The sequence below is a fragment of the Xenopus tropicalis genome, chromosome 7 (genome assembly GCF_000004195.4).
Source record: "Xenopus tropicalis strain Nigerian chromosome 7, UCB_Xtro_10.0, whole genome shotgun sequence".
NCBI classification, from domain to species: domain Eukaryota; kingdom Metazoa; phylum Chordata; class Amphibia; order Anura; family Pipidae; genus Xenopus; species Xenopus tropicalis.
The window spans coordinates 110,340,470-110,365,920 of record NC_030683.2 but is presented as its reverse complement, the minus strand read 5'-3'; the positions used below and the strand labels follow the sequence as shown (position 1 = coordinate 110,365,920).

Below are 25,451 nucleotides of genomic sequence, written 5' to 3'. Positions count from 1 at the left end.
TTATTGGCTGTGTGTCCATACACCACATCTTGGCCATTGTATTGTTCCCCTCAGTGTGGCTCCTCATCATTGGCTACTTGGCTTTGACTCCCCACCTAGCCTGACAACAGGAAAGCTTCCTGCACCCCAAGAGGAAGGACCCAAGATGCATGAAGAGAGTGTAGTTGAGAAGAACCCTGAACCTATCAGGCCTGTCCTTGTGATAACGTTATCCCTGTACAGAACAGAACCTCCTACAGTTGCACTATTTACTTACCCTTTGCTGGCCCTTTACAATACAGTGCTGTGATTGGAAGGTCTATGTGTTTGCTCTGGTTACTTTAGCATTGTGAAGCAAAAACAGACAGAATGCAGGGGTTACAGTTTTGGGTCGCAGGAATAGGCCTACAGGAAAATTGGTTGTGTTAAAGACCTAGCTGTGATTTAGAAAAACTAAGTACAGAACCAAGAAGGCAGTTAAAAATGACTCCATATTTATTACAATTAGTGCATACACTAATTACTAATTGGTTTCTTTTATACATATTAAACAAAGCACCCTATTTCATTTCTTTTTTTATTGTTCATCTCACCCCGTGAGTGTGTTAAAGTCATATAATCATTCACCATTTTTGTAATATTTTGGCCACAGGGGGCGCTGTTTCATTAGAATCCATATACATACAAGATATTATATTGTTTCTTGCCAGAAGAAGCAGTATGGTGGCCCCAACTTATATCAATAAATACAAAGATGCCTTTAAATAAGGCTTCACTATACGATTGTGTTTTACTAAACATTTATAAAAAATAAAGTGAACCCAGCCCCAATTAGAATTAAGGGTACATATGCTGTTTAATACTCGCAGACATAGAACATTCTCCGAGCACAGTCATGATCCCACCACTTTCCATCAATGGATGTGACGGATATGCAGTTCTCCAGGGTCTTTCCATTGGGCTGAACGATCATATGATCTTTGTACCAGTTGAAGAATGAAACGCGATGCCCATTTTCATATTGGTACATTCCTTCTGTGTGCAGATCATTAATTCCAATCCATATGTGCCAGTTGAAAGGATAGAATGAATCGTGGATATACTTTGCCAGAGCAGCATACTCTTGCTCATCGATGGGCATGGCCAGGTTGCCTCCTCGACTGTGGCAAAGTTTTTGGGCTGTTTCATAGTTTTCAAAGTGTTGAAAAATAAGATAACACTTTCTCAAGAGTCTCCTTCCTTTAAAACAACCTGCAAAAATTCACAGAAAATAAAATAGACTAACAAGCAGAATGGAGCCCTTACCAGCCTGGATACCCCTTATCCTATTGCTTATAAGAAATACCTTTGCCATTTACTGGATGGTTCCTTTCTGAATGTGCCACTGCTTACTTTAACAGGATATAACCAATATCAGGTAATAAGGGTAGCTGTCCTTGCATTAAAGATTTGCATTTATGGCCCCTTATTATATGGTTCCACCACCAACAATATCAATAAACACCATTCCCTAGACTGCTAGGTGTCACAGCCTTAGGGCCGTGGGTTTACAAACATAGGGCAGGACCCAAAAGGCAAACGGTTGGTGTAACAGGAGGAGGCATTTACTGGAGAATGGCAAGTAACATCCACACGTTTCCATGAGCAGGTAAATGGTAGCTAGCCTGCGCTCTTGTTGGGCAAACAGTCCTTCCGTAGGGAATAGGGAAAACCACACAGTTGGAGGGAATCTTCCTGCTGCAGCTAGGGTAGATTCCAGGGGAAGGCAGGGGAGGGTTTCCTGCCGCAGCTAGGTTACACCCCACGAACAAAAGAAGCCCATTGGAACTCTTGGCAGCCACCTTTGTAGCTAGAAAGGGAGCAGCCCCTGTCGTAAATGCAGAACAGGGTTTGATTCCATCTGCCAACCCAAAGGCAGCTTCCAGAGGGGCCAATCACAACTAATCCCACTGTGCCAATGAGCTGCCATTTAGTGGGCATGCCCAGTTCAGTCTATTGCATTCTCCAGATGGAACACAACTCTCACAAGGGGGGAACTATGTGTATTCTGTTACAGTGGGGTGTGGCTTTGTGTGCCCTCACAGTAGGGGGCAATTACCTTGAAAAGGGCCAGACAGAGCCGGCTGGCTACACACAGTACACACTTAGATCAAAGATTATCCTACACATAGCATTTGTTACAACAGGCAGGAGGGGGCAGAGGGTACATTTAAGCATAACAAGAATATTTCATGTTTTACATCCAACTTATACAACTTATGTCACACTAGGCTACATGCCATTCTGGCTTCTTGTAATAGGATTCTAACACCACAGGATGCCTATTAGGAACAACTGGGTGGTGAAAACACTCAAAACTAAATGGCTACTTTATGGCATCCTAATGTGTTTACATTCACCTTACTAACATTTCAATAACTGGCAAGATGAGCTGGCTAAAGTGAAAAAAACTTTAAAATACACTAGAAAAGTAGTGTTGGGCCTGGGGCACCTAAGGCCTACCAGAGTACCTGACCTTAAGGGCTAACGGGCCCAGCTGTTGATGGAATCAGGTATGTCTCATGAAGAAAGCAGTGTGCACAAGAGTAGGAGTAAAAGTAAGCAGGGCATAAACAGTCTAGCAGTGCAGCAGCCTATTAGGTGATGGTGCATTTTGGTGAACCAATCTGGGGTACACCAGGATTTTACCCATAGTTTCAGTAGGCCAGTCCAGCTCTCTACAATAGAGATCTTTGTGGGGCTAATCAAATTTATTCCCTCAAAACTTCTACCTCAGTTGATCTCTACCAGCTTTAGTGGCAACCCAACAAGGACACGAGAACGTTTTGCTAGAAGTAGCAAAGACTTGCAACAGCAGACCTGGTCTCCAGCTGACCCACCCGTATTTACCTACCCCCTTCCTTCTCAATAGCAGTATTTTCTGCTGATATGACCTCCTGGAGGACTTCATGCAAGAAAGAACCCAAATGGGGTAACGTATCAACAAGAATTGAAATTATGCATGTTTCAGAGATTTGACATGCCTGAATTTTCATAACTTTATTTCTGGAAGAGATGCATGTACTGTACCGAGATGTACTCTTCTGAAAGTGTCGAATATTTATACTTAATTAAGTCAAGAAAAACAGCTTAAAAAACAACAGCCTAACACATGTTTCTCATTTGGCAGTCCTACCTTCAATCTGTCCAATTTGTCTCTGGTTTCTGAGATTCAGTTCAGAAACAGTTGCAATGTTGTCTTCTACGTCGGCCAGTTTCGTCCGTATTTTGGAAAGGCTTTGTGACATCTGGTTCACCTTGACATCCAGGCCAAAGAACTGGACATTAAGACGATGGATTGCAGATTCTATGGCGCTTAGTCGGGACACTGTGTAGAAAGACATCAGATACTGTACATCTATATCAGTGTAAACTCTCTGTGGCCAGGGAGTAGCTTAGCTTTAAACTGCATCTTCCCTATAACTTCCAGCTTCTATTTTCCACCTGTTAAGGTGGCCATACATTGGTAGATTTTAGCTGCTAATTCAACTCCTTCGAGTTGGCAGCTTATCTGCTCATGTATGGGGTACTCTGATGGACCTACCTGACTGATATCTGGAGGAAAATCAGGCAGATAATGATCGGGCAGTTTTAAAAACCTCATCGAAATGATGACCATATTGGCTTATTGATGTGGTCCTAGCTCTGATGGCCTGTATCCCCCATTGTTGTGATTCACTTGTTTTTCCCTAGGGCCAGATGATTAAATCAGTATGATATCTCCTACCTCAAGGTAGGCATATAATGGAAAGACCCACTCATTTGGCCAAACAAGCAGATCTTTCAGTGAACGGCCAGCTTTATTCTCTAGCAATCCCAGTCATTAGCTCTTTTTGCCTCTTGCTACCCATTCTTGTTGATCTTATTTACATTTGCAACACATACAGAAATAAGTGTACAAGTTATTCATTGTCATAATTGGGCTAGGATGGGAAGTGGGCATGGAAGGTAAGACGTAGGGTCAATATAGCCATACAGGGGGGAAAGAGATGTCAACTCTTCTAGATTTCTCAGGAGTCTTCAATTTAATAACCTGGCCTTGAGTGAAGAGTGAGTCCTGGGCCAAACCGGACATGGCAAAAATCACCCCATATCTGTGTGTTGTTGGTTGTTAAATCACCTTTCTTTATAAGGCTTCATGTTGCATTGCTCCTAGTCGCAGCTGGGCCCCGTGCCCTACAGCACTCTCTGTGGCACAAACCTGCTTCTTACTTATGAATAATGTTGCACAATAAAAATAAATCCTTTGTATGCCTTTTGTGAATGATTGTAGATTTAGCCAAGACTAATGGTACTATAGCAGTCTCTCTATACAAACTGTGTTTGCAGTGAACTTGCTTCAGGCTGTGACTAAATAACATGGAAACTGTGACAAAGCCAAAATAAAATGTCAACTGCTTTCCTCTGGGAGATGCGGGACACAAAGAGTAACGAGCAACACTTTATTTATTCTTTGTAGCACCAACATATAAACTTTGAGTTTTTAAGCACAAGATCATCACTAAGAAGAACATTATTTCTTGAGGGCCCCCAATTGTCAATAACAAGTTTAGAGAAACACAAAAACGTTGCCATTCAGTCATAGTTCCAAGAATATCTAGGACATCACCCCAAATCCTAAACTTACTGATCTTTAAACTGGGCTTCAGGCCTAACATTTATCCTTCCCAGACCTTTTTCTAAATGTCCTTTAGGCTGGGCTCCCCCAGCCACTGCTATGGGCACCCCTAGGTGGGAATTGCCCTACTAAGCTCCTGGAGCCATTATTCCCTGGCTGTGACACAGGGCTTGGGTGTGATTTGAATCTCTAATAGACTGGAGCAGCTATATAAACAATGTCTCCTGCTTATTGGGTCTTTGCATAACCCCCCAAGCTTCTGGCAGTGAACCTCCCAACTGTCCCGATTTTTGGTGGGACAGTCTCGATTTTTTCGAGTTTATCCCGCATATTCTTATTGAATGTCCCATATTTCCCTTCTCCTACACTGAACGCCAAAAAAGATACAAAGCTTCTTAAATTTAACAAGATAAGTAGCTTTTGGCAGAGAGCCCAGAACACTCAACACTGCACTTAGATGCAATTCTAAAAATGGGCAAGGTCAAATGATTTTTCGCCATGCTACGTGCTGCATTTCGTTTTGTCCCTTTCTACATTTTTCAAATGTTGGGAGGTAAGGCTCCATGTTAAGAGTAACAGAGAAGAAAGAGTTTTGGGGTTTGGCACGGGTATATAAAAGGGGGCTAGGGGTAGGCAAGGATTTTGATTGAAACAAAAATATCTTGTTCTTATGAAAAGTGCTAGTGTTACTTCTACTCTCTAGGGCCCCTCAAAAACACAGATGCCTTGGTGGCCCCCTGCTTGCACTGCCAATAAAGAAAACTTGGTGCTCAGTGGTCAAAAAAGAATGTATCCAAACAAAACATATGTGTTCTTCATTTTCCTTGTAGCGTGGCCAACCCAGCACTCCCTTTCAACATCTTTCTCTGTGGTACCCCCCCCCCCCCATGCCCCAGCACTCCGAGCCCTTGTCAGGATTCCAGCGACGCTTGGCAGCCACTATAATTGATTCGTTTGTATGGGGAGGTCGGAGTATGGAGCGTGCGGTTCTATTCCAAAACATTACTGCTTAAAGGACATGTTTGCGCTCCTTGCTTTCTCCGCAGACAAGACAGTTATATGATCCCAATTATATTTTACTCAAATATGCTGTCTGGAATTTAAGCTCCTACAAACTGCTGATCTTCTGCATAATTTCCCTCAGAGTTCGTCAGTTTCAATCAAGCGCTAATTAAGATTATATCCTGCAACTGCGCAGTGTCTGGAACAGGATACTTATGCTTTGGCATGCCAGCAACTGTCAGGGGAAATAAACCTTAGCCAAGGGTCCCTCACCAGGATGATCTATAGCTACTGGGCACGATTCTGTCATCACATAATTACCTGCCTTTTAAATAAGCCCTTTTCAATTTTCACATAGGCATAACGGTGTTTTGTTCCATGTCACGTTAAATGTATTTTTTCATTTTAAAGCTTTATTTGTGTTCTGCATCAGCTAAGTTATTAGGGCTTATTTACATCTGCAAGTACAGTAGGAAACTTGTGCTTTTTCCTGCAGTTGGTTGCACTTAGAAACACTTTCATTAAAGATACTTACGCCCAAAGGCACTCTTTGCACTTCCATACAGTTGTTCTTGTCACTGTGCAGTCCATCCTGCTTTCCATTGGATGCTGCTGTGCCTATTAATGCAAGGAAATCCTGGGCCTACCACCTGGTCAGGGGGAGGCAGTAGCTCCAGGATTTGAACATGGAAGACTAGGAATGGCACATATATCTTATTTCAAGCCACAGTTTGACTTGTGAAGTAGGTTCAATGTTTCAGGTGGGTAGACCCCTTGCTGGTTATGTCTCTCCATTTCCTGACGAAGGGAGGGTCTTCCCTCTGAAATTTTAAACTGTGGTTTGAAATAAAGGGCAAGGAGCTCAAAAGATATATGTGAGTGCTGGTCCTATTCTTTCATGGTTATGCTATAAGGTGATGTTAAGTTAAACATCCAGGGAACATAGTGCCCCATGGGAGAATTAAAGAAGAAGGAGTTCTGGTGGGAATCGCTTTTATTCATTTGATAGTAGTTCCAGGCTTCCTATGCATCAATGGGTGCAACTGCACCCCCCCTCGTGCCCAGTGTAAATAGGTGCAACACACTTGTGGCAAAAGGGTGCACACACCACTCACACACTCAAGACGCCAGGCAGAATATATTTGCCACAACTGCACACTCTTAGTTGAACTCAACTGTGATAGGCCCAGCACAATTTTGTCGAAATAATCACCCATTTGCGTCTGCAATGGGGCTGGAATTCTGACAAAAAGGGCTGCATTGTGGGAAAAAACATGGCAATTTTGCTCAAAATTATACTTTGCACACTGCATCAAGGTAAGTGAATTTACCTATTATCTTGACATTGTTGAAGATAAATAGACCTACTGCCATGATTCTTAGGCTAACCATAACAAATAAATCTGATCATTTGGCCCTCTGGACAACTGTCGAACCCTTCACAGACCTATGCAAACCCATCAGGGTAGGGGCTGCATTAACATGCTGATGAGTCCCTTGTGAAATGGGATTTCTATTGCTGCCTGATATCTATCTGCCCAATTTTCAATCAGCTGTCAGTCAACCAGTCCATTGGAATGGGCCCAAATGACACAACTTTGTACAATATATACAGCGGCTCCTGCTTTTAAGTACAAATATACTAACCTCTTGTTCAGCATAAGAAGAGCCAGACCAATGTTGAACCCACCCCCAAAGCTGATACATTCGGCTGACAATACCTTCAGCTCCTGCTCCCGCTGTTACTCACTCCTTTACCATCTTTGGCCGGACTCCAACTTTGCCCCTTTCTGTCTGCACCCCAGGCACTTGCCTACCCTGCATTTAATAAACAGTGCTTGTGCTCATTATACTTTATGCCTATTGTTTTTATTATTTACGGATTTTGTTATTTCCTCAACTAAACAGATACATTGGAACCCATTCATGTTTTCCAACTTGCTGGTTTTTGCAAGGTAGTTAAATAGATAACCAGTGTACAGATTAACCCCCTGCATAATGGGCCTCTGCTTATCTGTAAGCCTTAGTCACAACAAAAGGGTGAAGGGAGGGGGTTGTTTATGCAGAGCACTCTAGCTAAACCAACTTAGCTAATTACAGAGAAGATGGAGTAAAAGCAAAGCTTGTTTTAATTAAAAGAGTAGGCAGATTGTTTTCCAGCATACGTTCAATTTATTTTACTCCTGATGAATAAAGGAGTATATAGATGTGAAAATGCACCTTTAGGAGCATCACGGGGCACATAAATATAAGAGATCTACCCAAGCTATTAGTGCATTTTCCAATTGTTATTTATTTGCAAAATGAATTTAATGACTGGAGGTGAAAGTAATTGCTGAATATACAGATGGTTACCTAGTTACCCCAAATGATATCTCAGGGGATTTTCCAGAAATAAATTTCTATGAGCACAGTGCATGCTTCGCTCCTCTGGGATACAAATACCAAATAAGGTTATTTTTAGGCATCATAATCACATTAACATTTAGGAATTAGGCTTAGTAAATGTAACTTTCTGGAATATATGGAGATAAAATTCAGGATACATACTCCATCTGTATATTTCCTTTCCTAAGAGTACCCATTGTCTGATGCAAATATCGGAAAAATGGTTTCTGAGCAATGAATAACTTTGAAAAACAAACAATGTAAATGTAGCATTACATTTTTTTTTTTTTAGTTTTCAATATATTAGCAGTTTTTACATATGAAACAGCAGCACCACCTACTGGTGATTATGACAGAATGGCTACACTTGCTCTGCTTTGAACTGGACAAAGAATTGTTATGTGACTTTTCATTTTCTAAGCAGAACAACATCACAAGACTTTCCTTTTCTCAGAAATAGAATTTCCAACTGATTGCAGCCACGTGGCCAAAATGACCAGCAAGTGAAACATGAAATCAAAATTCTACTTGGTTGCTTTTTGTGACGTTTCACTTTTAACTACTAAACCCTTCTGTCTTGGCTATAGAAGTCCTGGTTAAAATGTACAGCAAACACATTCCAGTGAATTCATATAAAGCAGGCATGAGCAACCCACTGCTCTCTAGTTAAAGGGGAAGGAAAGGTAAAAACTAAGTAAGCTTTATCAGAAAGGTGTATGTAAATACAGCTATAAGCACTGAGTTCTCTGTCAAAAGAAACAGGATTTTTGGTCTCTTTGTTTTCCTGTGCCAGAGACACGCAGTTCTCTCCTCTCTCCCCTCTCCTGCCTCCCTCCCTCAAGAATGCTAAGAACTCCCCCCCCCTTAGGAATTTGTGTTCTGAGACAATCAGCAGGAAGCTGTCTCATAGTCTTACTAACGGAGCATGTACACTGGTCTGGGTCTCGGTGCAGGAGCGAGGTATTATGGGAACTTTCTTTACAGAGCTCAGTGTTTTTTTTTTCCTATAAGGCTTCTGATCATCTGAACAGGAGAAATATGGGGAGACTTAAGGGCACTATTGAGAGAACTGAAGGTATGCCTGCAGCTTGGGATTATCTCTTTATTAGCCTTTCCTTCTCCTTTAAATAACCTCTGAAATGCCACCAGTAGGGCAAAGAAAGGCAGGGAGCTGGCGCAGCGGCTTTTCCACCAGAGCACAGAGATTGTAAATATGCCCTATGTGCCCATAGGCCTAACAGCTGAACTTTCTATTCAAAACAGGAGCAAGCACAGCTCCAGCAGAGCAGATATAGGAGTGAGCAGGATGGCAGCACAACCTCCATGATCAGCCTCACAGCATATTATATTAATATGTATATTCAGTACTGTATGACTGTATGGTCTTTATTAAATGATCTCATACCCTATAAGAATGGAAATGATCTAATGCTGTGGTGAAGCCAGAATTGTTTCTGCAGTGGAAAAAAAAACTAGCCAGAGGGGTTGGTGATTATATTAGCAAAGTATATAAATTATAAGTATTGTTACATCCATCCTGTAATTTAAGCCAGTGTTAATTGTAGAGCTTGAAATGATTACGTTGCTAAAGTTCCAGTGTATTTTGTTAATACACAAACCTTGGTTGGAAAAAAAGAAAACAAATCATCCAGCACTCAAAATCAAACTATTGAGTCTTTGGGAGACCAAGCAGGGATTACTACCCTGGGTTCCTCTTCAAATGGGGCTCCAATGAGTAGCATCTGGTATGCCTATAAATAGCAGTGGGGGGATAATAGCCTCTGGGAAGGGACTGTGGCTGCGGGATAGCAGGTATAGTAGGGAGAGATGGTGCCTATAGTAGCAGTGGGGGGGGGGGGGGGGATAATAGCCTCTGGGAAGGGACTGTGGCTGTGGGATAGCAGGTATAGTAGGGAGAGATGGTGCCTATAGTAGCAGTGGGGGGATAATAGCCTCTGGGAAGGGACTGTGGCTGTGGGATAGCAGGTATAGTAGGGAGAGATGGTGCCTATAGTAGCAGTGGGATAATAGCCTCTGGGAAGGGACTGGGGCTGTGGGATAGCAGGTATAGTAGGGAGAGATGGTGCCTATAGTAGCAGTGGGGATAATAGCCTCTGGGAAGGGACTGGGGCTGTGGGATAGCAGGTATAGTAGGGAGAGATGGTGCCTCTAGTAGCAGTGGGGGATAATAGCCTCTGGGAAGGGACTGTGGCTGTGGGATAGCAGGTATAGTAGAGAGAGATGGTGCCTATAGTAGCAGTGGGGGGATAATAGCCTCTGGAAAAGGACTATGGCTGTGGGATAGCAGGTATAGTAGGGGCAGATGGTGCGTATAGTAGTAGTGGGGGGATAATAGCCTCTGGGAAGGGACTGTGGTTGTGGGATAGCAGGTATAGTAGGGAGAGATGGTGCCTATAGTAGCAGTGGGGGATAATAGCCTCTGGGAAGGGACTGGGGCTGTGGGATATTAGATATAGTAGGGAGAGATGGTGCCTATAGTAACAGTGGGGGATAATAGCCTCTGGGAAGGGACTGGGGCTGTGGGATAGCAGGTATAGTAGGGAGAGATGGTGCCTATAGTAGCAGTGGGGGGATAATAGCCTCTGGATAAGGACTGTGGCTGTGGGATAGCAGGTATAGTAGGGAGAGATGGTGCCTATAGTAGCAGTGGGGGGGATAATAGCCTCTGGGAAGGGACTGGGGCTGTGGGATAGCAGGTATAGTAGGGAGAGATGGTGCCTATAGTAGCAGTGGGGGGATAATAGCCTCTGGATATGGACTGGGGCTGTGGGATATTAGGTATAGTAGGGAGAGATGGTGCCTATAGTAGCAGTGGGGGATAATAGCCTCTGGGAAGGGACTGGGGCTGTGGGATAGCAGGTATAGTAGAGAGAGATGGTGCCTATAGTAGCAGTGGGGGGATAATAGCCTCTGGGAAGGGGCTGTGGCTGTGGGATAGCAGGTATAGTAGGGAGAGGTGGTGCCTATAGTAGCAGTGGGATAATAGCCTTTGGGAAGGGACTGTGGCTGTGGGATAGCAGGTATAGTAGGGAGAGATGGTGCCTATAGTAGCAGAGGGGGGATAATAGCCTCTGGTAAGGGACTGTGGCTGTTGGATAGCAGGTATAGTAGGGAGAGATGGTACCTATAGTAGCAGTGGGGGATAATAGCCTCTGGGAAGGGACTGGGGCTGTGGGATAGCAGGTATAGTAGAGAGAGATGGTGCGTATAGTAGCAGTGGGGGGATAATAGCCTCTGGGAAGGGGCTGTGGCTGTGGGATAGCAGGTATAGTAGGGAGAGGTGGTGCCTATAGTAGCAGTGGGATAATAGCCTCTGGGAAGGGACTGTGGCTGTGGGATAGCAGGTATAGTAGGTAGAGATGGTGCCTATAGTAGCAGTGGGATAATAGCCTCTGGGAAGGGGCCATGGCTGTGGGATAGCAGGTATAGTAGGGAGAGATGGTGCCTATAGTAGCAGTGGGGGGATAATAGCCTCTGGGAAGGGACTGGGGCTGTGGGATAGCAGGTATAGTAGGGAGAGATGGTGCCTATAGTAGCAGTGGGGGGATAATAGCCTCTGGGAAGGGACTGGGGCTGTGGGATAGCAGGTATAGTAGGGAGAGATGGTGCCTATAGTAGCAGTGGGGGGATAATAGCCTCTGGGAAGGGACTGTGGCTGTGGGATAGCAGGTATAGTAGGGAGAGATGGTGCCTATAGTAGCAGTGGGGGATAATAGCCTCTGGGAAGGGACTGGGGCTGTGGGATAGCAGGTATAGTAGGGAGAGATGGTGCCTATAGTAGCAGTGGGGGGATAATAGCCTCTGGGAAGGGACTGTGGCTGTGGGATAGCAGGTATAGTAGGGAGAGATGGTGCCTATAGTAGCAGTGGGGGGATAATAGCCTCTGGGAAGGGACTGTGGCTGTGGGATAGCAGGTATAGTAGGGAGAGATGGTGCCTATAGTAGCAGTGGGATAATAGCCTCTGGGAAGGGACTGTGGCTGTGGGATAGCAGGTATAGTAGGGAGAGATGGTGCCTATAGTAGCAGTGGGATAATAGCCTCTGGGAAGGGGCCATGGCTGTGGGATAGCAGGTATAGTAGGGAGAGATGGTGCCTATAGTAGCAGTGGGATAATAGCCTCTGGGAAGGGGCCATGGCTGTGGGATAGCAGGTATAGTAGGGAGAGATGGTGCCTATAGTAGCAGTGGGGGGATAATAGCCTCTGGGAAGGGACTGGGGCTGTGGGATAGCAGGTATAGTAGGGAGAGATGGTGCCTATAGTAGCAGTGGGGGGATAATAGCCTCTGGGAAGGGACTGGGGCTGTGGGATAGCAGGTATAGTAGGGAGAGATGGTGCCTATAGTAGCAGTGGGGGGATAATAGCCTCTGGGAAGGGACTGTGGCTGTGGGATAGCAGGTATAGTAGGGAGAGATGGTGCCTATAGTAGCAGTGGGGGATAATAGCCTCTGGGAAGGGACTGGGGCTGTGGGATAGCAGGTATAGTAGGGAGAGATGGTGCCTATAGTAGCAGTGGGGGGATAATAGCCTCTGGGAAGGGACTGTGGCTGTGGGATAGCAGGTATAGTAGGGAGAGATGGTGCCTATAGTAGCAGTGGGGGGATAATAGCCTCTGGGAAGGGACTGGGGCTGTGGGATAGCAGGTATAGTAGGGAGAGATGGTGCCTATAGTAGCAGTGGGATAATAGCCTCTGGGAAGGGACTGGGGCTGTGGGATAGCAGGTATAGTAGGGAGAGATGGTGCCTATAGTAGCAGTGGGGGATAATAGCCTCTGGGAAGAGACTGGGGCTGTGGGATAGCAGGTATAGTAGGGAGAGATGGTGCCTATAGTAGCAGTGGGGATAATAGCCTCTGGGAAGGGACTGGGGCTGTGGGATAGCAGGTATAGTAGGGAGAGATGGTGCCTATAGTAGCAGTGGGGATAATAGCCTCTGGGAAGGGACTGGGGCTGTGGGATAGCAGGTATAGTAGGGAGAGATGGTGCCTCTAGTAGCAGTGGGGGGATAATAGCCTCTGGGAAGGGACTGTGGCTGTGGGATAGCAGGTATAGTAGAGAGAGATGGTGCCTATAGTAGCAGTGGGGGGATAATAGCCTCTGGAAAAGGACTATGGCTGTGGGATAGCAGGTATAGTAGGGGCAGATGGTGCGTATAGTAGTAGTGGGGGGATAATAGCCTCTGGGAAGGGACTGTGGTTGTGGGATAGCAGGTATAGTAGGGGCAGATGGTGCGTATAGTAGTAGTGGGGGGATAATAGCCTCTGGGAAGGGACTGTGGTTGTGGGATAGCAGGTATAGTAGGGAGAGATGGTGCCTATAGTAGCAGTGGGGGATAATAGCCTCTGGGAAGGGACTGGGGCTGTGGGATATTAGGTATAGTAGGGAGAGATGGTGCCTATAGTAACAGTGGGGGATAATAGCCTCTGGGAAGGGACTGGGGCTGTGGGATAGCAGGTATAGTAGGGAGAGATGGTGCCTATAGTAGCAGTGGGGGGATAATAGCCTCTGGATAAGGACTGTGGCTGTGGGATAGCAGGTATAGTAGGGAGAGATGGTGCCTATAGTAGCAGTGGGGGGGATAATAGCCTCTGGGAAGGGACTGGGGCTGTGGGATAGTAGGTATAGTAGGGAGAGATGGTGCCTATAGTAGCAGTGGGGGGATAATAGCCTCTGGATATGGACTGGGGCTGTGGGATATTAGGTATAGTAGGGAGAGATGGTGCCTATAGTAGCAGTGGGGGATAATAGCCTCTGGGAATGGACTGGGGCTGTGGGATATTAGGTATAGTAGGTAGAGATGGTGCCTATAGTAGCAGTGGGGGATAATAGCCTCTGGGAAGGGACTGGGGCTGTGGGATAGCAGGTATAGTAGAGAGAGATGGTGCCTATAGTAGCAGTGGGGGATAATAGCCTCTGGGAAGGGGCTGTGGCTGTGGGATAGCAGGTATAGTAGGGAGAGGTGGTGCCTATAGTAGCAGTGGGATAATAGCCTCTGGGAAGGGACTGGGGCTGTGGGATAGCAGGTATAGTAGGGAGAGATGGTGCCTATAGTAGCAGTGGGGGGATAATAGCCTCTGGGAAGGGACTGTGGCTGTTGGATAGCAGGTATAGTAGGGAGAGATGGTACCTATAGTAGCAGTGGGGGATAATAGCCTCTGGGAAGGGACTGGGGCTGTGGGATAGCAGGTATAGTAGGGAGAGATGGTGCCTATAGTAGCAGTGGGGGGATAATAGCCTCTGGGAAGGGACTGTGGCTGTGGGATAGCAGGTATAGTAGGGAGAGATGGTGCCTATAGTAGCAGTGGGATAATAGCCTCTGGGAAGGGACTGGGGCTGTGGGATAGTAGGTATAGTAGGGAGAGATGGTGCCTATATTAGCAGTGGGGGGATAATAGCCTCTGGGAAGGGACTGGGGCTGTGGGATAGCAGGTATAGTAGGGAGAGATGGTGCCTATAGTAGCAGTGGGGGGGGGGGGATAATAGCCTCTGGGAAGGGACTGGGGCTGTGGGATAGCAGGTATAGTAGAGAGAGATGGTGCGTATAGTAGCAGTGGGGGGATAATAGCCTCTGGGAAGGGGCTGTGGCTGTGGGATAGCAGGTATAGTAGGGAGAGGTGGTGCCTATAGTAGCAGTGGGATAATAGCCTCTGGGAAGGGACTGTGGCTGTGGGATAGCAGGTATAGTAGGTAGAGATGGTGCCTATAGTAGCAGTGGGATAATAGCCTCTGGGAAGGGGCCATGGCTGTGGGATAGCAGGTATAGTAGGGAGAGATGGTGCCTATAGTAGCAGTGGGGGGATAATAGCCTCTGGGAAGGGACTGGGGCTGTGGGATAGCAGGTATAGTAGGGAGAGATGGTGCCTATAGTAGCAGTGGGGGGATAATAGCCTCTGGGAAGGGACTGGGGCTGTGGGATAGCAGGTATAGTAGGGAGAGATGGTGCCTATAGTAGCAGTGGGGGGATAATAGCCTCTGGGAAGGGACTGTGGCTGTGGGATAGCAGGTATAGTAGGGAGAGATGGTGCCTATAGTAGCAGTGGGGGATAATAGCCTCTGGGAAGGGACTGGGGCTGTGGGATAGCAGGTATAGTAGGGAGAGATGGTGCCTATAGTAGCAGTGGGGGGATAATAGCCTCTGGGAAGGGACTGTGGCTGTGGGATAGCAGGTATAGTAGGGAGAGATGGTGCCTATAGTAGCAGTGGGGGATAATAGCCTCTGGGAAGGGACTGGGGCTGTGGGATAGCAGGTATAGTAGGGAGAGATGGTGCCTATAGTAGCAGTGGGGGGATAATAGCCTCTGGGAAGGGACTGTGGCTGTGGGATAGCAGGTATAGTAGGGAGAGATGGTGCCTATAGTAGCAGTGGGGGGATAATAGCCTCTGGGAAGGGACTGTGGCTGTGGGATAGCAGGTATAGTAGGGAGAGATGGTGCCTATAGTAGCAGTGGGATAATAGCCTCTGGGAAGGGACTGTGGCTGTGGGATAGCAGGTATAGTAGGGAGAGATGGTGCCTATAGTAGCAGTGGGATAATAGCCTCTGGGAAGGGGCCATGGCTGTGGGATAGCAGGTATAGTAGGGAGAGATGGTGCCTATAGTAGCAGTGGGATAATAGCCTCTGGGAAGGGGCCATGGCTGTGGGATAGCAGGTATAGTAGGGAGAGATGGTGCCTATAGTAGCAGTGGGGGGATAATAGCCTCTGGGAAGGGACTGGGGCTGTGGGATAGCAGGTATAGTAGGGAGAGATGGTGCCTATAGTAGCAGTGGGGGGATAATAGCCTCTGGGAAGGGACTGGGGCTGTGGGATAGCAGGTATAGTAGGGAGAGATGGTGCCTATAGTAGCAGTGGGGGGATAATAGCCTCTGGGAAGGGACTGTGGCTGTGGGATAGCAGGTATAGTAGGGAGAGATGGTGCCTATAGTAGCAGTGGGGGATAATAGCCTCTGGGAAGGGACTGGGGCTGTGGGATAGCAGGTATAGTAGGGAGAGATGGTGCCTATAGTAGCAGTGGGGGGATAATAGCCTCTGGGAAGGGACTGTGGCTGTGGGATAGCAGGTATAGTAGGGAGAGATGGTGCCTATAGTAGCAGTGGGGGGGATAATAGCCTCTGGGAAGGGACTGTGGCTGTGGGATAGCAGGTATAGTAGGGAGAGATGGTGCCTATAGTAGCAGTGGGGGGATAATAGCCTCTGGGAAGGGTCTGGGGCTGTGGGATAGCAGGTATAGTAGGGAGAGATGGTGCCTATAGTAGCAGTGATGGGATAATAGCCTCTGGGAAGGGACTGGGGCTGTGGGATATCAGGTATAGTAGGGAGAGATGGTGCCTATAGTAGCAGTGGGATAATAGCCTCTGGGAAGGGGCTGTGGGATAGCAGGTATAGTAGGGAGAGATGGTGCCTATAGTAGCAGTGGGATAATAGCCTCTGGGAAGGGACTGTGGCTGTGGGATAGCAGGTATAGTAGGGAGAGATGGTGCCTATAGTAGCAGTGGGATAATAGCCTCTGGGAAGGGGCTGTGGGATAGCAGGTATAGTAGGGAGAGATGGTGCCTATAGTAGCAGTAGGATAATAGCCTCTGGGAAGGGACTGTGGCTGTGGGATAGCAGGTATAGTAGGGAGAGATGGTGCCTATAGTAGCAGTGGGATAATAGCCTTTGGGAAGGGACTTTGGCTGTGGGATAGCAGGTATAGTAGGGAGAGATGGTGCCTATATTAGCAGTGGGGAGAGAATGAAGAGGAGTTTTTGTACTTACTGAAATAATTGAAATTATCATCCAGAAAAGCTGTTGTTGATGGCTGTGTTGCAGTTGTTGGTACCTTGCCTTTCAGTGTATCATCTTCTTCTTCAATCTCCTCCTCTTCTTCTTCTTCATTCTCTATATCTTGCTCATTACTGTTTCCATTTTGTAAAATAGAAACTGTTGTAACATGATGGATTTGGGGAGCATCCGTTTTGGGGAGTATATGAGGATCATCTGGTGGTGAAACAGTTACCTCTTCATTCCCTAAAAAGATCTAAAAGGCATAAACCTTACATTAGGCATTCACACTTCATTTTAGATACTGTTTTCAGCTCAGTATGCATATAGACATTGGTGGACTATATTTTGTACTATGGAGAGTTGTGTATAGGAATAGAAACTGCAAACCTAGTACCAAAAATCCCCAATATTTTCCCCTAAGATTTTACTGTACAATTCACGTAGGGAACAACAAAAATATTCTAAATTGTTTTTATGGCAAAACCCATTCAAGTCAATGGGGAAAATATTTTGGCAGCAAGTAAATTGCGACAGTAGAGAAAAAACATAACAATGACTAATATTTTTTTTTGTGGACTGATGATAACAAGAAGTTGCAAAGGCTTATATCTTATAAAAGGAGATGAATCCTACTGTGGGCTGGCCAGCTGTAAGCCCTTGGGCCTCAGATCAACCATCAAATTTCCAGCCTGCTTGAAGAGCTTTGGTTGGAGGACATCATTGTATTAGTAGGAGTCCTCTAACTTCTTGACTTATTGAAGCCCTTCTTATGAGAAAAAGAACAGCACTTTTGTTGCCAACACTTCACATGTTTAGTTGTGGCAACGTTTCCAGAAAAAAAATCACAACAACAAAATGAGGAATGGTCACTACATATGGCATGACTTAAGTTTCAAGTCCTGCTATGTTTTACATGACTTTTAATATGTAACTTCTTGTTACCAGACTTTGATAAACCCACATAAGAATCTCAAGCCTGACCCTAATTAATGCTGCCAGAAATATATGTAGAAAATACAGAAGACATGTCCTGTTGGAGAGTCCTTGAGCCTATAATATGCATCTTACTGTGTGAAGCAACTGGGCTGGGCCAATTCATCAGTATATTTGCAGGGCAGACTTCTACAGTTTAGTTGGGAAGCCCTTACTTCTAGTTGCAAGGGTCCCTTCCTGTCTTCTTGTCAATGGTTGAACCTAGATGTAGCTAGGGTCCCAGTGAGCCCTCTATAGTCCTAAAATCTCTTGCAAAACCAGGGTCTACTTACCCTATAGAACAGGGATCCCCAACATTTTATACCTGTGAGCCACATTCAAATGGAAAACGTGTTGGGGAGCAACACAAGCATAGAAAAAGTTCCTGGGGGTGCAAATTAGAGCTATAACTGGCCATTTGGTAGCCCCTATGTGGACTAGTAGCATATAGAATGCTCTGTTTGGCTTTACACTGGGTTTTATGCAACCAACACTTGCCTCCATGCCAGGAATTTAAAAAATAAGCACCTACTTTGAGGCCATGGGGAGCAACATCCAAGGGGTTGGGGAGCAACATGTTGCTCACGAACCACTGGTCGGGGATCACTGCTATAGAACAAGCTTATTAGACAGGTACCATATTCCTTGGTACAGTACGTTCAGATATTAATTAAGGGCCCAGTAAGGTCCGAAAACTGTGCCTTTCTCTTGTCTACCTTTTCGAGCCAATAAAATCATGTTTAAGCAAAAGTACTCAGACTCATGGTATGCTGAAGCTGTCTGGACTTGTGTTACATCAAGATATTAATAGCAGACAGACAAATCAAAGACAGTAGTTAATGAAAGCCCTACCTTTCAGGGCTGCATTTTAAGTGCGAATAAGTGAGATGTAAGGTACAAGTATAGCTCTGCACAAAGATTTATGATTGAGCCATAGCTCAGTGGTCATTAACCAAATAGACACCGTTGTACAGTTTCAAGATGTGAAAATACATTTGTATTTGTTATTAGGAATGAAGGCTTCCTAAAAGGTTAATTGGCAGATTTGGCTGAGAAAGTACTGAGGAAGCATAATTTTAGGACTCCCCAAACTGTAGGAAGGCAACCACATTCGCAAACGCATATGAAAGATGTGCCCCACGGGGCCCATTGTGTGGAAATATATATTACCTTTCAGTGATTCCTATTGGCAAGCATGCAAAACACACTGGATGTGACCACTGGAACCCCAAGATTAGTCTCAGGCATTTCAGTGTGAAGTGGTGACAAGGAGTAATGGCAAATATCTCTCTAAAATGGTAGCATCTTCTCACCTTTCGCAGATATGTATCTATAATGACATCTGGCGTGTCCCCTCGTTTCTCAATGATAACCACAGATTCTGTAATGTTCCCCAGTCCAAGAGGTTCTGCTGCTGCCTCCTCCTGCGTCAGGGTGCTGGGGACTAGACTCATGCACAATGCAGCCAGGAACACTTCTTCCAAGAGCATTTTCTCATAACAGACAAGGCCAGTAATGTCTAAATGAAGTAATAATTCCAAAAATAAAAATGAAAAACAATGAAGGAGGACACCTTACATTGAAAGGTTTTTCCTTTCTTCCCCCTGCTCCTCAGAAGTTCTGCGTCTTTGTTCTCTCTGAAGATTTGCTCACATGAGGACTTACTAAAAGACAGGAAATGTCAGTGTTTTTTTTTCCAAGCGTCTGCTGTTCTGCAGCCAGAGAGGGGATGGTAGGGCCAAGAAAACAGCACACTTGGCAGGGGGAGAGGAAAGGATAAAAGGTGGGCTCGGAGGAGACAGAAGGCTCACGGAAAATGATGCATGGCTATGGGTTTCCTGGTATGCTGCAAAGTTGCTGCTTCTAGAAAAAGTGAAAATGTTAGTGTGGGAGCCCACCCCTATTAAATTTTATACTCATGTTTTGAAATGTTGTCTTTAAATGATGAAATTCAACAATGGCTTTGTGCTCTTTACAAGCAGCTGCTGACATACCTCCTAACTCTTATTCAATTCTTATTGAAAAGTCCCTCAATTCCCTTTGGTCTCCTGCACGGAATGCCAAAAATGATACAAAGGTCCAGTTTTGCACCATGGATCATGTGCTTTTAGTTACACCATGAACATGGTAATAGAGGAGTGATGGAAGCACCTCAATAATGACATGGTGCACCCTCTATTGCCATGGGGTTAAGATGCCATCATAGACATTATCACTTCATTGTTGTTTAATAATGCTTACAAACCATTGCCAGGACGCTCCCTAAGAGGGCTCATATAAGTGGATGGGAAGGTCAGCCTGAAAGTTAGGGTGAGAATTGGGTTAAAACTTTTTTGCAGCACTACAGTGGCCATACACAGGACAATTCCAAATTGCATCCAACCAATCAACACATGGGCTGCATGGATGGATAACATAAGTCTGGTTATGACTATGAAGATTTTCATTCATCCAGGTCATGGTATATCTAGTATAAATAAATCTAAAGCAACTGGACTTGTTAAGTAATCATTGAAGACGTTTCACTACTCATCCGAGCAGCTTCTTCAGTTCAACTGACTGGTATGGGAAGTCCTCAGCATATATACTCTTCCACTAATCCAATCACAATGGCACTTTGTAACTTTTCAGAGAGGTGACAGCTGAAACTCACAGAGGTGTGAATGCTGTGGAGTTACTTTGAAAGGATTACCAAAGTATCATGCAACTCTTCAAAGCAGGTGTTACTAGAGTTAGAGTTGCATGAATAGATGTGTGAAGAGTTCTGAAACTGCCGGGGTACAGATGTTGTATATGCAGTCCAGTGTAGCGAGGAGTGTGCTGACCTTTACATTAGTGGGACAAAGCAACTGCTCTCCAAGCGAATGGCTCAGCATAGGAGGGCGAACACTACAGGCCAGGACTCTGCTGTATTTCTACACCTAAAAGACAAGGGACACTCCTTTGAAAATAGCAATGTCCAAATTTTGGACAAAGAAGACCGCTGGTTTGAAAGAGGTGTAAAAGAGGCTATTCATGTTAAAGTGGAGAAACCATCCCTTAACAGAGGTGGGGGCCTTCAACACCATCTGTCTGCTACATACAATGCTGTTCTAACATCTGTACCCTGGCAGTTTCAGAACTCTTCACACATCCATTCATGCAACTCCAACAAGTAACACCTGTTTTGAAGAGTTCCATGATAGTTAAGTAATCCTTTCAAAGTAACTCCACAGCATTCACACCTCTGTGAGTTTCAGATGTCCCCTTTCTGAAGAGTTACATAGTGCCATTGTGATTGGATTAGTGGAAGAGTACATATGCTGGGGACTTCCCATACCAGTCAGTTGAACTGAAGAAGCTGCTCAGATGAGTAGTGAAATGTCTTCAATGATTACTTAACAAGTAACAAGTCCAGTTGCTTTAGATTTATTTATACTAGATATAAGTCTGGTTACCTTTCTATTCTTTCGCTTGTATGGGCCGACAGCCCAAACAATTGTAAAGGAGCTGTGTTTCCACTGCACTTCATCATCTGTCATTGCACCATGCACTACTTGTATGGCCAACTGTAGATATGCCTGAAAGTATAGCAGGGTGCCTGTCAGAACAATGTTTCTGTAGATCTGTAGCCTTTTTTGTTTTAGGTAAGGTTGGGAGGCTAAGCAACCGATGGACTGCTAAAATAGCTAAAACCCAAAAGTAAAAACAAGCCAGGAGATAACTACATAGGCAAAATACAGCCTCACTTTTAGAACATGCAGCTCAGGGATGCCATCACTAGAGGCTCACAGCGACTGTTTGCCACCTTTTTGAATTCTTTTTACCAGGTGGTGGAGGCAAACAGAAAAGGGGGCAGAGCAGGGATGTAAACGGAGTGGGCCTTGATGTTAAACGGTTGGATATATGATGCATAGGCCGACAGAGGATAAAGTTTAAGTGGATTGGGCGAGAAAAATAGGTAAAATTGGGTGGGCCAGTAGCTCATCTTAAGGGTATTACAAATTTAGCAGCAAATACTTTGCAAGCTTTACCAGCTACACCAGTAAAATACCAGCCACGTGGCTACCCTGGTAGCACCATGTAATTATTGAGGTGCTTTCATCACTCATCTATTACTATGTTCATGGTGCAACTAAAAGCATATGGTCCATGGTGCAAAATTGGACCCGGGACCCCCCTGTCTGGCCCAGCTCCACACCCTCCCTCACTTACAGATATTAATCTCAGGCCCTCTACTCCTCAGTCACTTCATGTACTGCCCCCTATGGTACATTGGCTCTGTTCCCCCCTGTGGTTATGTCCCATCCCAGGTTATGTTTCTCAAATCTTTGATTTCAGAATAACGTGGCAGCTATTCTTAAAACAATAGAAATCCGTACACATTAACTGCTCAATTCTGTCCAGCATTGCATTAAAACAAGTCACAGAGTGCTCTGACCCAAAACATTCAGCTGAGGAGGCTGGCTTGATTTATCATGGTGCCCGCTGTGTGTACAGATTTGCCCTTGTGCCTGTCACACTCCACTGCACTTTCTGTTATCACTGGAAGGAGCGGGAAAGTGGTTCCCTGGAGTTGTGTGTCTCTCTGCAGGACATTGCTTCTCCCATGCTGATTTAACACTTTTCTGGTTTTGTATCAATGCATCCAACTGACGTCCTCTGTGGAAATGTCTGTCTGCGGGTCTGCAACCTGCACTTTGGGCCAATAAACACAAGTCCACGGTGTTGGCTCCTGTCCGGTCAATTTTTTTGCACATATTAGGGCTTGCTTACTATGACCTAGATGCAACTAGGAGTACTTAGGAGTGTAAACACATTATGGCCTGTGCCCCTAACTTGTACTTCTGAATAATGGGCTTCATCTGCCTCTGAAGAACTGGACCCGCAGGAATCCCTAGTCCCCAGTGGCTGGAAGAACAAACAAGGTATTGGGTGGGTGTGTATGTGCATGATGAGGGGGGTCAAGAAGCGTCAGGTTGCTGTGTTAGCAGACAGGTTGTCTGCAACTCACTAAGGGATTTACTGCCAGGTCCAGGATCAATTCACTGGCGCAGGCTGAAGGGGTGCATTGGCACTTGTGTCGGGTTGCAAAGGAGAATGTGAAAGGTATCAATACAAACCCAGTTTTGTGTCCATTTTAGTGCTTTGCATTCATCAATATATCCTAATGGGTATTAGGCAAATATGGGTACATCATGGGTACAACTAGGCACAATCTGGGCACATCATGGGTACAACTAGACACACACACTTGAGTAGATCATAGGTACAACTAGGCACAATCTGGGTACATCATGGGTACAACTAGGCACAATCTGGGTACATCATGGGTACAACTAGGCACAATCTGGGTACATCATACGTACAACTAGGCACACACTTGGGTAGATCATAGGTACAACTAGGCACAACCTGGGTACATCATGGGTTCAACTAGACACCCACTTGGTTAGATCATAGGTACAACTAGGCACAATCTGGGTACATCATGGGTACAACTAGACACCAACTTGGGTAGATCATAGGTACAACTAGGCACAATCTGGGTACATCATGGGTTCAACTAGAAACCCACTTGTGTAGATCATAGGTACAACTAGGTACAATCTGGGTACATCATGGGTACAACTAGACACCAACTTGGGTAGATCATAGGTACAACTAGGCACAATCTGGGTACATCATGGGTACAACTAGACACCCACTTGTGTAGATCATAGGTACAACTAGGCACAATCTGGGTACATCATGGGTACAACTAGAAACCCACTTGTGTAGATCATAGGTACAACTAGGCACAATCTGGGTACATCATGGGTACAACTAGACACCCACTTGTGTAGATCATAGGTACAACTAGGCACAATCTGGGTACATCATAGGTACAACTAGAAACCCACTTGTGTAGATCATAGGTACAACTAGGCACAATCTGGGTACATCATGGGTACAACTAGAAACCCACTTGTGTAGATCATAGGTACAACGAGGCACAATCTGGGTACATCATGGGTACAACTAGAAACCCACTTGTGTAGATCATAGGTACAACTGGCGCAGGCTGAAGGGGTGCATTGGCACTTGTGTCGGGTTGCAAAGTAGAATGTGAAAGGTATCAATACAAACCCAGTTTTGTGTCCATTTTAGTGCTTTGCATTCATCAGTGTAGCCTAATGGGTATTAGGCAAATATGGGTACATCATGGGTACAACTAGGCACAATCTGGGTACATAATGGGTACAACTAGGCACAATCTGGATACATAATGGGTACAACTAGGCACAATCTGGGTACATAATGGGTACAACTAGGCACAATCTGGGTACATCATGGGTACAACTAGACACACACACTTGGGTAGATCATAGGTACAACTAGGCACAATCTGGGTACATCATGGGTACAACTAGGCACAACCTGGGTACATCATACGTACAACTAGACACACACTTGGGTAGATCATAGGTACAACTAGGCACAACCTGGGTACATCATACGTACAACTAGGCACACACTTGGGTAGATCATTGCTACAACTAGGCACAATCTGGGTACATAATGGGTACAACTAGGCACAATCTGGGTACATAATGGGTACAACTAGGCACAATCTGGGTACATCATGGGTACAACTAGACACACACACTTGAGTAGATCATAGGTACAACTAGGCACAATCTGGGTACATCATGGGTACAACTAGGCACAACCTGGGTACATCATACGTACAACTAGACACACACTTGGGTAGATCATAGGTACAACTAGGCACAACCTGGGTACATCATACGTACAACTAGGCACACACTTGGGTAGATCATTGCTACAACTAGGCACAATCTGGGTACATCATGGGTACATCTAGAAACCCACTTGGGTAGATCATTGCTACAACTAGGCACAATCTGGGTACATCATGGGTACAACTAGACACCCACTTGGGTAGATCATAGGTACAACTAGGCACCATGGGAACAACTAGGCACAACCTGGGTACATCATGTGTACAACTAGGCACCATAGGTACAACTAGGCACAACCTGGGTACATCATAGGTACAACTAGGCACCATGGGAACAACTAGGCACAACCTGGGTACATCATGTGTACAACTAGGCACCATAGGTACAACTAGGCACAACCTGGGTACATCATGTGTACAACTAGGCACCATGGGAACAACTAGGCACAACCTGGGTACATCATGTGTACAACTAGGCACCATAGGTACAACTAGGCACAACCTGGGTACATCATGTGTACAACTAGGCACCATAGGTACAACTAGGCACAACCTGGGTACATCATGTGTACAACTAGGCACCATAGGTACAACTAGGCACAACCTGGGTACATCATGGGTACAACATGGGAACAACTAGGAAACTGGGAACATGCTGTATCTAGTTTGTTAGGAATCACAGTTTTGGGTCCAGATGTGTATTTTTAGTTGTGTATCTCACATTTCTAGCCGCAGTGACATTCTAACAGTTCCTTGGCTGGAGTAACGTTCCTCCCCCCAGAGACTGACTGCCTTTCACATTTGAAAAGTACTTTTGCCAGAAGCCGCCAGCATTTGGGAGCACCTGATTAGCAACAGATGGCTGGGAGTCAGACTGTGCAGGGATGAAATTCATCTTGAGTCAGGCAAGCGGCCTAACAACAGTCAGAGTGGATTCCAGCCCATA

General features: G+C 45.4%; 1 protein-coding gene across 1 annotated transcript; it reads right to left on the bottom strand.

Moving 5' to 3' along the window:
• Window positions 1–451: 451 nt before the first annotated feature.
• clec11a (C-type lectin domain family 11 member A) lies at window positions 452–19,629 on the bottom strand. The gene is made up of 4 exons (XM_002938537.5): window positions 19,095–19,629; window positions 16,801–17,062; window positions 3,155–3,346; window positions 452–1,230 (listed from the first exon to the last, which is right to left on the bottom strand). Exons 1-4 carry the CDS (start codon window positions 19,269–19,271, stop codon window positions 836–838), a joined length of 1,026 nt encoding a protein of 341 aa, XP_002938583.2. The 5' UTR covers window positions 19,272–19,629; the 3' UTR covers window positions 452–835.
• Between the last annotated feature and the right edge of the window lie 5,822 nt (window positions 19,630–25,451).